This window comes from Diadema antillarum, unplaced genomic scaffold (genome assembly GCF_040938485.1).
Source record: "Diadema antillarum isolate AM-2024a unplaced genomic scaffold, OU_Dant_1.0 seq00000300_RagTag, whole genome shotgun sequence".
Lineage (NCBI taxonomy): Eukaryota > Metazoa > Echinodermata > Echinoidea > Diadematoida > Diadematidae > Diadema > Diadema antillarum.
In genome coordinates this window covers 1405405-1419314 of record NW_027271323.1, presented here as the reverse complement: position 1 = coordinate 1419314, position 13910 = coordinate 1405405, and the positions used below count along the sequence as shown (strand labels likewise).

Here is a 13910-nt window from a genome sequence, read left to right as displayed (position 1 = left end):
AAACAAACATACGAAACAAATGCGATGGAAAAGAGCGATCCACTGAAAAGCAGAGCTTATAGGACGTGGATCACTCGGGGAAAAAAAAAACACCACAAACGCATGTAGTACATTGTAATTATAGGATGGATCTCGTACGTAGTCGGCCCACTCTATATACAATGTATTATTGTTAAAATAGCATATAGTTCAGTTATTTTTGTTTATTTTGTTCATTATTTCTTTTTTCTCCCTGATGGATTTTCCGAACAGGAAACAAGCCGACGATAGAGGGATATGAAGGCCTGGACTCGGCAACCTTTGAAGGTGGCGCCACTCTGAGGCTAACGTGTAAAGGATTCTACCCACTCATGTGGAGCTATCCATACAACATCGATAACGCACGGGTGTCCATCAGGTCGACACTCGTGCAATTACAGCGTAAGATATATCATTTAAAAGCTGATAAAAATTCATTTATATATTTACTTAAGAGAAAGTTGCCTTGAAATGTAGAAGATTATATAATGAGTGCATTCAGGTTCAGCCAAAATTTTCCTCGGTACAATGATTTCGCTAAAGCCACACACCATTTAATCTGTTGATACTTAATATGCGAAAAAAGCAGTGTATTGAAAGAGAGTCTTAAAATGCAGAACTATGCTGTTTAAATAATTTTATAAGATGTTGAAATTATGAATGGAGTTTTACGCACCTCTTTCCGATGAAATATGAATATTCCTGTTCATTGTCTCTTAAGTGTACAGAGGTTTGGTCATTGAATATGACGAAGTGATAAACGATAGCAAGAATAAAAAACCCCTCTTAATAACCATTTGTCCAAGAAGGATTCCAACTCCATGGCTTTCATGTTTTCTTAGAAAAGGTCTGTAGTTGAAGACTGCTTGAAGAAGTTCAAGTGCTTCCCGTGTTTTCACGTTTCCGTGAAAATATTTCCAGGAGACTGCATGAAGACATGGTGCTCCCCGTGGACTTCATGTTTCCTTAAAAAGAGGTCCATACTAAAGAGAACGTTGCACGAATTGAAGATGTATAGTGCTCTCTGCCAATGAGAATGGATCTCCCGACACATTTCTGTGTGGGTGGAGCCGAGAAAAGCATCAGCAATTGCGGAAACCGATCCTATACATTTAGGACAAACATGTCGTTTTCTGTTTCCGGCCAACCTTCTTAGTTTTTTTGTTGGTTAATCTGGTTGTTTGGGGTTTTCTTTTCTCCTACCTCAAACCATGCTGCGGAGACTTTGACACGGGACACTTAAGGCAATACCTTGGTATAAAAATGTTTGTATTTCTTTATGACTTCAGATTGCACCAAACGCGGCATCTATTGTAAGAACAGACACCATGTGTGATAAAAGACGTGTAAAAAAGATATAGGTGCTACACCTTACTGTTCATATACAAGCGTACTAACTTCAGACTTAGTTCATTAATTTATTCATTTATTTACTTTATACCGCAGGGTTGGCCTGTTCAGTTTTGTAAAACTGCTTTCCAAAGGTGCCATGCAATAATAACAAACATCAGTCTACAGGAAAATACACAATACAATGATAGGTGACATTGTACACTACAAATATCGAGAGAGGGTTAATGATAGATAAGTATATAAGATACGTAAATACATATGTGTAGCGCTGTTACAAATCAATTGAATCGTTATATAAGGTTTTGCATTGTTTGTTTGTTTTTTATCCATAAAGGGATGTAGGCCTACATGATTGAACATTTACAGGGACTGTATTAAACAAACTGGCTCCGACATAATTATGCTTATCGTGACAAGTAAACCGAAGACCAAATAATAAGGGGATTGAGTGAACACAAAAATTATAGGAGAACACATGAATGAAAATTTGAGAAAATCGGGCAATCGATTCAAAAGTTTTGAATTTTGAAAGTTTCGTTGCCGTCTTGCTCGTGGATAAGGAGACTACTACATTGTTTTCATGATGAGATTTGGACAACATAAAGAAAATATAATGAGAATTCCACAAAATTTCATTTTTCATGAAAAGTGCTCTTTCGTTATACTATATAGAAAAAATAGTGAAAGCAGCAATACTATAGTTGAATCGCCAATATGCGCAAGCATATCTTTGTAATTAATATTATTTCACACAAAAATAGTAAATACATATGTAACACTAAAGCTCTATAAATTTTTGGTCATTTCTTTGTCCGATTTCAATTCTATTATACCATGTGCAAGTTGTGTGTACACAGTGCGTGTATAGTTGATATTTTGAAGTCACCGTGGCGATTCTGAGAGCAGAATTACTGTGTGTGAAATGCCTGCCCTTCTGCTGGTATTACTTTACTGTATACACTTCAAAATGGAGTAGCACTTCACTTTACGCATACTGAGATAATATATTATATCCCTGCGAAGCATGTCAACTCTCCTTAACAATCTATGATGTCACAATGAGGCTACCCCCCTCATTTTATGATGAAATCTCGCCGACCCGTATACCCACCGGGACTGAAATTGCATCCGACTTGGTGTGCAACAGCTGACGCCAAATACAATGACATGGGTGAATCCGTAAACAAACGGATCCAACCGCCCCCTGTCAGGCAACACGCCGAGACACAATTTCTTCTCAATCTTTCCCTGTAGTAGGGCATGATCATAATCGTAATTCTCTATTACACGCTGCTAAATATAATTGTAATAAAGTACTGGCCTTGATTAGCCTTCTTGCTATAATTATTGCTGTTTTCTTGTAATTCTGACTATTGTACGGTTTATATTTTGTTTGGCAAATAACTAAAAGGGTAATGATATTGATTTTAATAATAATAATGATAATAATAATAATAATAATAATGATAATAATAATAATAATAATTATTATTATTATTATTATTATTATTATTATTATTATAATAACTGTAGTGACTACATCATAATAATGATCATCAATAAAATTTGTGCTGAATATGAAATGATACCTGCAAGGTTTTCTAAAGCGCAATTCAGACTTGAAAAGAATTTCATTGCGTTATACAAAACATATTACATGTAAAACAATACAAAATAAAATGCAATATGAATTGCAGTACGGCTATAATAATGATTCTAAATAAACGAAGCAGCTCAACGTTATGAACATAATCTGCTCTAATTAAATGAATTAGAAAACGTACGCAATTTCAGAAACCAAACATTGTTGAATGTCAACCAACTTTAATTCTTTGGTCGTTTGTCGATCGCACTCGCTGCATGTATGCATTTTATATGTCACTGACATTTTAGAGTGAAAGTCGTGCAATAGTGGTGATTTTGTCACGTGAAAATGAAAAAAAAAAGGAGTGTTTATGACATGACACACGCAGAACGATTAACTTTTCTATGAGACAATATGTGAATTGAGGCTAAGATTTGGTGTACTATTATTGTTTTCATTCTTTTTCCCCCCGGCCTACGTGTTTTATTGTCACTACTAAATCTCATGGTAAATCTGACCAAAAATTTTGCCATTATTTTGGGTTTATATTCCAAATAAGCTTATTATTTTTATACATGTATTTGGTGTTTCATATAAGGTAACTTGGAAAAACGAGATGTGATTTGCATTCAATCAATTGCAATTTCAGGCTGGACTTTTATTTCAGTGAGCTATTTTTCTCTACTTGTTCCCCCTTTCTCTTTTTCAGTCTAATAATCATTTTCCTTTCCGCGTTCCTGCTCACATAAAAACTATCATTCTTCTCGTCGCTTGCCTTCTCCTAGATATTATCCTTTATAATATTATCCGTCTAAAGCAGCATTACCAAGAGGAGAAAGCAGTAGCAGAAGTGCGAAAATCCATTATTATGATACTAATTATCCTTATTCCGCCACCATTGCTCCAGCAGAGTTACAGCTTGTTTATCATGTTAATAATTATATCAATTTCGTCTTTCCGTGGTACTGTATTATTGCATATCATTGTCATAATCGTTATCAATATCATCATCGACATGAAGAGCATTGTTAAAATCCTTGTTGAGATTATACCTGTTCCTATCTGCTCCAAAAATCGTTGTTGAGATTATATCTGTTTCTATCTGCTCCCAAATCGTTGAGATTATATCTGTTCCAAAGTCGTTGTTGAAATCATCTGTTCCTATTTGTTCCAAAATAGTTGTTGAGATTATATCTGTTCCTATCTGCTCCAAAATCGTTGTTGAAATTATATCTGTTCCTATCTGCTCCAAAATCGTTATTGAAATTATATCTGTTTCTCTCTGCTCCCAAATCGTTGTTGAGATTATATCTGTTCCAAAGTCGTTGTTTAAATTATCTGTTCCTATTTGCTCCAAAATAGTTGTTGAGATTATATCTGTTCCTATCTCCTCCAAAATCGTTGTTGAGATTATACCTGTTCCTATCTGCTCCTCTCTAGTGAAAGATTCTTCTGACTGGGAAGAGACAAACAACATCACGATCAGGAATGCGACCTATACGGACTCTGGGCTTTTCACGTGTACACACTCCCACGATGGTGACCTCAGCGGCGATGGGACGTCTCTCTCGACAGAGATCTACGCGTTCGTCACGGATTTGACAGGTGTATTTTCAGATCTTGGGAAAACATGATATTGGTATCAAATAGATCGCATTGGTTGCCCTCTCCCTCTCCTCCCCCTCCCCTCCCCTCCCCCTCCCCTTGTGATTTCTGCCAATCACTGTTAAAGTCACTATCTTTTTCAGGTTATTTTAAAAAAGCTTTTCATAGTATTTTAAAAATAGCTCTTACATATGAGTGTGTTTTGTTCTCCCTTAATAATCGAGGAAAGGTGATGGAAGGGGGAGATATAGGATGGGAATACAAGTTGGGAAGGGGAAAGTGGCTTATCAGAAAGGGGGCAACAAGTGGGGATAAAGAAGATGAAGGGGGAAAAGTTGGTTTTGAATCAGAAGGTAGGCTGGAAGGGGAGAGGGAATTGTAATATATGAGGGGAGAAGAAAGGGAATTGACTGCAAGGGGTAAGGGATGCTGGATGTGGAGCGAAATGGGTGAAGAATAAATGGGAGAGGAAGAGCCAAGGATTAGTCATTTCCAGTCGTTGTGACCAGGAGAATAGGAGAAGAGACAATGCAACAGAGAGGGAGAGATCTAGAGACAATGCCAGTGGCAGATCCAGAGAGGGGCGCACGGGGCGCACCCCCTTCCCCCTTTTTTTGTTTTTGTTAGAACAAAGGAAGAAAAAAAGAAAAAATTAGGGGGCATGTGCCCCCCTTTTAATTTTGTAAAGGCACCTCCCCTTTACGGAACACCCGGATCCGCCCCTGAATGTCCACAATCCAATGTGATATAAACATTGCACTACAATTTATATGTTTATTAAATTTGTGTCCTACTTTGGTTGTTTAATTACCTTAATGGGGTTGCTCATGACCAGTGACGAAACTCAGAAATTACTGGACTTAATTTTTGGTGAACATTGCTCTTAGGCTATCCCTTGCAATTTACGTCACAGTTGCTCCGCAAGTGTTGGTCAGCTTATAATCGTTTATATTAAGAGAGCGTGTTTTGTTTGAGGTTGTATTGACCCCCAAGTCTGCTAATAACCTGATAATACATTTTGTTCTAATCCACTCTCAAAACGGTAGCTTAACATACTCCGGTTGAATGTGGGGCTTAATATATGAGCAGGAATTTGGTAAAGGAGATTCAATAGGTTTTAATTTAACAGTATGTGGGAGCTGTCAACTTATAAATCATTTTCTTTTTCTTATGAACACCATAAAAACATTGAAAACGTCGATGTGTTTTAACAGATAATTACAGTTAAATTCTCAATCGAAATCTCTGCATCAATGGTGCAGAATTTCTAATTCATGTGCAGGTTCAATGCACGGAGAAGGACGCAAAATTATTGAGATCTAATGGGACAACACATATAGACTTAGTACATGTCGTTTAATATGGAACTCAGGGGTGGAATTTTTCTATAGTTATGATATCACTTCACAAATTGTCTGCACAAGTCCCAACAACAACAATGAACAAACAAACAAACAAACAAACAAACATGCCTTGTTGAACAAAATTTCCACTGAACATGTTTGTGTTTTTATCATCAATCTCAACCAGTCGCCGATAATTTGTTCTTGCCGAGTGACGTGACCAATATGTCCATCTACTACGGAGATGATTTGATACTGCCCTGCCGGGTGACGGTCCCCGACGCGAGAGTGACGCTCATCAGGGCCGACCAGACTGAAGTACCCCCCGATGAGCTGCCACCCTACGACAATCGAAGAGGATTTCTGCTGAATTCCAGCACCGCGTCGGAATTCTCCGGGCGCGTCAGCTGTCAGGGCAGCTACCGGGGACTGACCGCTATGCAGTCCTTCTACATTGACGTCATAAGTATGTACATATTTTAGTTGTTGGTTTTTTTTTTTCAGTTCGCTGTCAATAATCAACGAATAAAACCTTTGACCATTTATCTCTACCATAATGATCGGTGTAGCTTACCTGCTAAATTACCTTACCATAACTACCACTGGACATTTCTGGCGGAAAAAGTTGATGGAGAATGATGTTCTAATGTGAGAGTAAACTTGATGACCTGTGATCTTGACCCATTACCTTTTGTCTCTATTGTCTCACCACCATTATTTGCTGTATCACCTTTCAAACAAAAGCATGTGATCTTTGAAGATTCGTAGAGTGAGTAGTTAATAGTAAGACGTAGACCCATAAAGTACCTTAAACTTTGATTGTGTCACCTTGTCATGATCTTGTACTTTTATCTTGCCCTCAAACTTATATGACAATTGGACATTTCAAGCTAAAATTACAGAATGAAATATATATAGCATATATGTATGTATATATATATATATATATATATATATACACAAATTCAGCAGAAGTTTAATAACCTTTCGCCGGTCACATCTATACTTTTTGGGATTTTCAAAATACAGTGCACTCCTGTTATATAGCAAACACAGTTATAACAAAATTCCTGTTACAGCGAAATAAAAAGTCAGGCCACAGCGTTACCCACACTATGTATTTTTATTGTATATTTGTTCAGTCATAACAAAATTTTGATAAAACGAAAGAAAACTGCCAGTCCCGATGACTTCGTTTCAACATGAGTCCACTGTATCTAGAGCCTACTCAGCATCTTTGCACCTCATGTAACACGTGGGAAAATCCACAAAGGTTTTTTTTTTTTCTTCTCTGACATTTTTTTTTTAAATATCTCAGTAACAGAATGTGATGAGGCATAAACATGTAATTAGATGGATAAATGTCGACAGACTATTAGAAAATCCAAAACATGGCTCTTCTTCCAGCATATCGAGGCATAGACCTAAATATGACAAATATATATATATATATATATATATATATATATATTTGCAAATCTACTTCATGTATGAATTCCTTCTGTGCATCACTACAAAATATCCAGATATATTGTCTGAGTATCAAATTTCCAGGAGACCTTATGAGAAATGAGAATAATTACGCTGCCACTGGATTGGGGCTGGTTCTGTCTGAGCATGGTTGGTGGTCAGAATGAGGTGACTGAGCACTGTTCATTGGAAGAGGCTGGTTCATCTCACTGTACCGGTGGTCAGAATGAGATGACTACTGCTTGGATGAGGCTGGTTCATCGGACTATGGCTGGTGGTCAGAATGAGATGACTGCTGCTGGGATGAGGCTGGTTCATCTGAGCATGGATGGTGGTCAGAATGAGATGACTGCTGTTGTTCAGTGGATGAGGATGGTTCATCTGACTATGGCTGGTGGTCAGAATGAGATGACTGCTGCTGGGATGAGGCTAGTCCATCTGACCATGGATGGTGGTCAGAATGAGATGACTGCTGTTGTTCGGTGGATGAGGATGGTTCATCTGACTATGGCTGGTGGTCAGAATGAGATGACTGCTGCTGGGATGAGGCTAGTCCATCTGACCATGGATGGTGGTCAGAATGAGATGACTGCTGTTCAGTGGATGAGGCTGGTTCATCTGACTATGACTGGTGGTCAGAATGAGATGACTGCTGCTGGGATGAGGCTGGTTCATCTAAGCATGGATGGTGGTCAGAATGAGATGACTGCTGTTCAGTGGATGAGGATGGTTCATCTGACTATGGCTGGTGGTCAGAATGAGATGACTGCTGCTGGGATGAGGCTAGTCCATCTGACCATGGATGGTGGTCAGAATGAGATGACTGCTGTTCAGTGGATGAGGCTGGTTCATCTGACTATGACTGGTGGTCAGAATGAGATGACTGCTGCTGGGATGAGGCTGGTTCATCTAAGCATGGATGGTGGTCAGAATGAGATGACTGCTGTTCAGTGGATGAGGATAGTTCATCTGACTATGACTGGTGGTCAGAATGAGATGACTGCTGCTAGGATGAGGCTGGTTCATGTGGCAATGGATGGTGGTTAGAATGAGATGACTGCTGCTTGGATGAGGCTTGTTCATCTGACCATGGCTGGTGGTCAGAATGAGGTGACTGCTGTTCATTGGAAGAGGCTGGTTCATCTGACTGTACCGGTGGTCAGACTGAGATGACTGCTGCTGGGATGAAGCTGCTTCATCTGACTATGGCTGGTGGTCAAAATGAGATGACTGGTGCTTGGATGAGGCTGGTTCCATGGTTGGTGGTCAGAATTAGATGACTGGTGCTGAGATGAGACAGCATGGTTCATCTGACCATGGCTGGTGGTCGGAATGGGATGTCTGCTGTTCAGTGGAAGAGGCTGGTTCATCTGACCAGGGCTGGTGGTCAGAATGAGATGACTGCTGTGGGATAATGCTAGCTCATCTGACTATGGCTAGTGGTCAGAATGAGATGACTGCTGCTGGGATGAGGCTGGTTCATCTAACTTTGGATGGTGGTCAGAATGAGATGACTGCTGCTGGGATGAGACAGCATGGTTCATCTGACCATGGCTAGTGGTCAGATTGAGATAACTGCTCCTTGGCTGAGGCTGGTTTATTTGACCATGGCTGTCTTATAGTCAGACTTAGATGACTGCTGCATGGATGAGGCTGGTTCATATATAACCATACTCATGGTCAGAATGAGATGACTGCTGCCGGGATGAGGCTGGTCCATTTATGACCATGACTAGTGGTCAGATTGAGATGACTGCTGCTGGGATGAGGCTGACGAATGGTCCATATATGACTGTGCCTGGTGGTAAGATCTCCTCTCAGTCCTTTCTGCTGCTGCTGGGCGGGGTGTTGTTTCCCATCCATTCTGGGGATGAGGACGAAGGTGATGATGCGAGTTATTGGTGTATTACGGGATGGTGATGTCTCCAGTGAGGCACAATTAAGCTTGATACAGTTTCATGTGATTATGATGCACTTTTTGCTTGGTCCTTTCACCATGGGAGTTGACAATGGCATACTTTAATTTGTCTTCAGTTGAGAAAATCAAAGTAGAGGGACCTTTCCACCTATACAAGTTCAAACTTTTCCTGCAATTGGTCGAGTCTTGTAACCAGATGAGGGCTTTTCTGTCATACGTAGTGAAGAAGGGGTACCGACTTGTTGGAGAATTGATGGATGGTTGCATCCCACTTTGCATATTTGACGTTGGTGATCATTTCTGTGAATGTGTTTCCATCACACTGCACTTGGACAGGATGAGAATGGACTTAAATTGTTGACTTATTAGTGTGGAATTGACTCGGTTATCTCCTAGTCATCAAGTTAGTGTGTCAGGGTTTTCTTGTGATTGATCTTTCTTGTATGTTAGCCAAACGAAAATGAATGGAGTTTCACTATCCACCACATGAGTATTATTGAGAATAGGTGAATGATGTGATGGATCATTGTGAGTGGATGACGACCTGAAGACCTGTAGGCCTACAAACTGAACTGAATAACAAACTAATACTGAAAGGGAGTTTAAACCAAAAGGAAATGCCAGTGTCAACTTAGCTGTCTAACACAGCCACTATATTGTCATTTATATTCACTTTGTATATTAAATTTTGTTTTTGCTTTTACAGAAACACCAACCCTACATGTTGGCAACCGGACAATGAGGGAGGGAAGTCAACTCTCCCTAACGTGCACAGGGGGTCGTCCACTTATTTGGAAGCATTCATCTTCCCTCAGCAGGGAAGCTGTCATTGAGGTGTCCGCTTTGCGCACAGGGGACGGCTCCTTGAACTACAGGAGCACCCTTACCATCAAATCAGCCTATTACACCGACACGGGAAGATTTTCTTGCCTCTTCCTGCAGTATTTTGACAAGGATGACCCGTCGCTGGAAGAATCAGTGTATATCTTTGTCATCGGTGAAGGTAAGAGATTAAATTATGTAGATTTTGGTAATAATTATACAATCTATTCTTTACCACTCTGTGACCCGAAATCATTTTTAGCTACTCAAGGCGCAGGTCATCCTTACGGGGATATGGTGGCTGAATATGAGGTTCCTTTGTGCAAAATGTGTAAAATCAGTGTATTTTGCATTCTGACATCCTGACGATTCTTTATGCATTTAGTGAAAGTTTGAGCTCACAATCTGAATATCTGTTCTAAAGTAGTGCATTTGTAATGCTTTTGTCAGTTCCATGTACCACCCTAACATTGTACTCTACAACGACTTTTGATATCAGCATATATGACATTGTGTACTCTCATATTACAAAAATATGAGAATGATTTTAGCAAATGTGATCCATTTAGAAGAAGTGCACAATCCAGTGAGTTCCTGATGTGTCGTTACTCTAAGCTGTCTCTGTTGTTGTTCCTCCTGCAGATTCATCTCACAAATTCTTGCCCATTGATGAACCGAGTTTGCCATACATCGAGTATGATGCCACGTTAACGTTCGTTGTCCCCTGTAGAGTATCTGATCCTCACCTGCAAGTAAATGCAACAGTCAGTTACAAGGACTCGCAGAATGAATACAAGGAATTTTACAAACTCTGGGATCTGACTTATAACCCTGAGATAGGGTTCATAGTTGAGCCAGTTAATACCAGAGGGAAATCTGTCATCAGCTTGACTTTCCAATGCACCCTGGACATCATAGATGAAGATAAAGAAGTTTTGCCGCTTTCCTTTATTTTGCAAAGAAGAGGAGGTGAGTATGTGTTGCAAGAGATGATGCAGACATTTGATTTGATGATTCTAGCAAAGCTAACATCAAGTGCGCCATTCAAATGTATTATTAATGCTCCAATATAAAACAATTAGTACACCAACTGTGACACCTGCATTAAGTATCATAACTTAACTCTTTTGTGAATAGGGTGAAAATTGCTGGCACATGTATACATTGTGCTGAGGTGTGCAGTGGCGGATCCAGAGGGGGTCACACTGGGCATGTGCCCCCTCTTTATTTTTGGTTAAAACAAAGGAAATAAAAAGAAAAAAATGGGGGGGGGTTGTGCGTGCGCCCCCCTTTATTTTTGAAATGGTGCCCTCCTTTTACAGGATTCCTGAATCCGCTCCTGGTGTGTTCATTTCATTTGCATGACATATCAGAGTTATGGATAATGGCATGGCCCCCTGGTCAAACAGTGTCAACACTGAAAAAGCTACCCTGGTTGCAAAGAAGACCATGTTGTTGTTGTTGGTATTATTATTATTATTATTATTATTATTATTATTATTATTATTATTATTGTTATTATTATCATTATTATTATTGTTATTATTATTATTATTATTATTATTATTATTGTTATTATTATTATTGTTATTATTGTTATTGTTATTATTATTATTATTATTATTATTGTTATTATTATTATTATTATTGTTGTTATTATTATTATTATTATTATTATCATCATTATTATTATTATTATTATTATCATCATCATCCACTGTGATGGTTTACTGTTGGTCTACTCCATTTCAGTGAATTAGAGTGTCAGTTTACTTCATGGAATATCGTGATTTCTCCACAGAGGCACTGGTCCCACTCTTTTTAGAGGTAAGTAAGAACGCAGTGCAGTACATCGCTGGAAGGGATGAGCTGAGACTTAGCTGTATAGGCCTCGTTCCGTCCTCCGTATTTCAATTGGAGAACTCTCAAGATTTTAACCCATTGTTTGCATGGATGTCTCCAGGTCAACGGCCGTCTGACGATAACCCTGTAAGTTTTTGCAAGAAAGAGCATGTTGTACAGCAGATGCATAGTTTCTTATGCGCCTCCTGAATAATCTGATGATTTTGAAAGTCACGATTCCAACCCACTTGCTAAAAAGTCTGAGGGGTATTGTCATAAGATTATTCTATTATGGGGGACCTGCTATAGCAAATGTCTGTTAGGACAAAATTTTCCCATTATTTTCCATTTGTAGTGTGATAACTTTGGTGTAATTTCATTCATGATCAGATTATGAATGAAAGTACACCAAAATTCGTATTGGTACCAGTGATGAAAGCTGCTCCAGTTCCAATGCCTTTGACTGATGTAAATCCAATATCTGCTCTGATTTTTTTTCATGTGGTACTATGGTACCCTGACATAACTGCCCTGAAGAAAAACATTATACAAAAGCACTTCTGACAGCATTTCTTGAGTTGTTGCATTTATCATCTCTTCCCCAAGTCAAGGGAAACTGCTGGTCACTCTGTGTAGCTCCATTGCACTGTTTGACCCAAGGAATAAAGATCATGTAGTTTGCTTGGATAAATCCGAGATATAAACACATTTCAAAATGATGCATGTATCATGTGCTTCTTGTGCTAATATGTTTGAGATCACACTTTTTTTTGGCATATTTCAGAAAGGAATCTCTAACGTCATAATCAAAACAGCTTTGCATTATTCATCAGCAGGTGTAGCTGCTCTATCTCCCTGTATAAAGTCGTATGGAAACCTTTAACCTAAACCCGAAATGAGTTGATAAAAGCACCCAAATATATATAAGCACCATAATCCTTCCACAATCCACTTCAGTTCATCCTTGGTTTACAAAGTCCACATCGCTAATATAATTAAGAGTATGTGCCCTAAAATGTGTAATGTTCTGTTCTTAGACAGCACATACCCAAGGAAACTAGCTTAATATTGTCATGTCAAATATCTGTCATGTGATTGTAGACTGGCCAAGGCAGGAGAGGATTCGACAGGCTGCCAGCTTTCTTCACCTACACCTATGAGCTGAGGAGAACTGCTGCCCTAGCAGATAATGGAACATTCACCTGTCGTGCAGCGTCAAGGGCGATATCTATCAGTGAGCAGATTTCCGTCCACATCCTAGGTAAGAAAGAGTCTGTCAAGTATATCATTTAGTGTGAAATTCTATTTGGATGATATCGTGTCAGGCATCAAAAAGCTCTTACAAAATGATTGTTACGAACTGGAGCTTGAAAAGGATATGTCATTGCTGAGTGGTAAAGACCAAATAAATTGTAAAACTGAAAGATTGAGGGATGCAGAGAGGAAAAGAGAGAGAGAGAGATGTGATAAGATGAGATGAGGAATTTATGTTTCTTTTTTTTTTTACTGGTAAGTCAAGGATTTGCAAAGATCTCACTGAATGAATTGCATGATGTGCAGGTGTAGAGTAGCACTGATACATCTGTAGATGCATGGGCATTTGAAAGGGGTGAAATGGGCCCTTACATCATACTCAATACTCTGTTTTCCATTTTTAAGCATATATCCATAAAGTGTTCATCACTGAAAATATCATCGACATTACCAAAAAGACAGTTTTTGCATCAGGGAACCTGTTAGGGAAGGAGTGGATAATGCTGTTTGAAGTGGATGACAGCATTTTAGTTTTTGTAGAGAAGACAACTGCCAGATTCTTGACTCACTTGTTTTGATTGCAGAACGAGGTTATGCACGGATACAAAGAATCAAGGAACCAGGAGAATCCGACCGAATCGTCAGGGTGGCAGGGCAGACATTTTGTTTCTATTTTCAGGTTTCTGCATACCCTCAGCCG

At 39.1% G+C, this 13910-nt stretch overlaps 1 protein-coding gene across 1 annotated transcript in view; it reads left to right on the top strand.

Moving 5' to 3' along the window:
* The window catches only part of LOC139730273 (vascular endothelial growth factor receptor 1-like), a 106259-nt gene that overhangs the window by 72216 nt on the left and 20133 nt on the right, over positions 1-13910 (top strand). Inside the window, exons 3-7 of the mRNA XM_071641152.1 lie at positions 253-420; positions 4397-4561; positions 6092-6370; positions 9999-10295; positions 10757-11183. Coding sequence (XP_071497253.1) covers positions 253-420; positions 4397-4561; positions 6092-6370; positions 9999-10295; positions 10757-11183 — 1336 coding nt within the window. The remainder of the gene's footprint in view (positions 1-252; positions 421-4396; positions 4562-6091; positions 6371-9998; positions 10296-10756; positions 11184-13910) is intronic.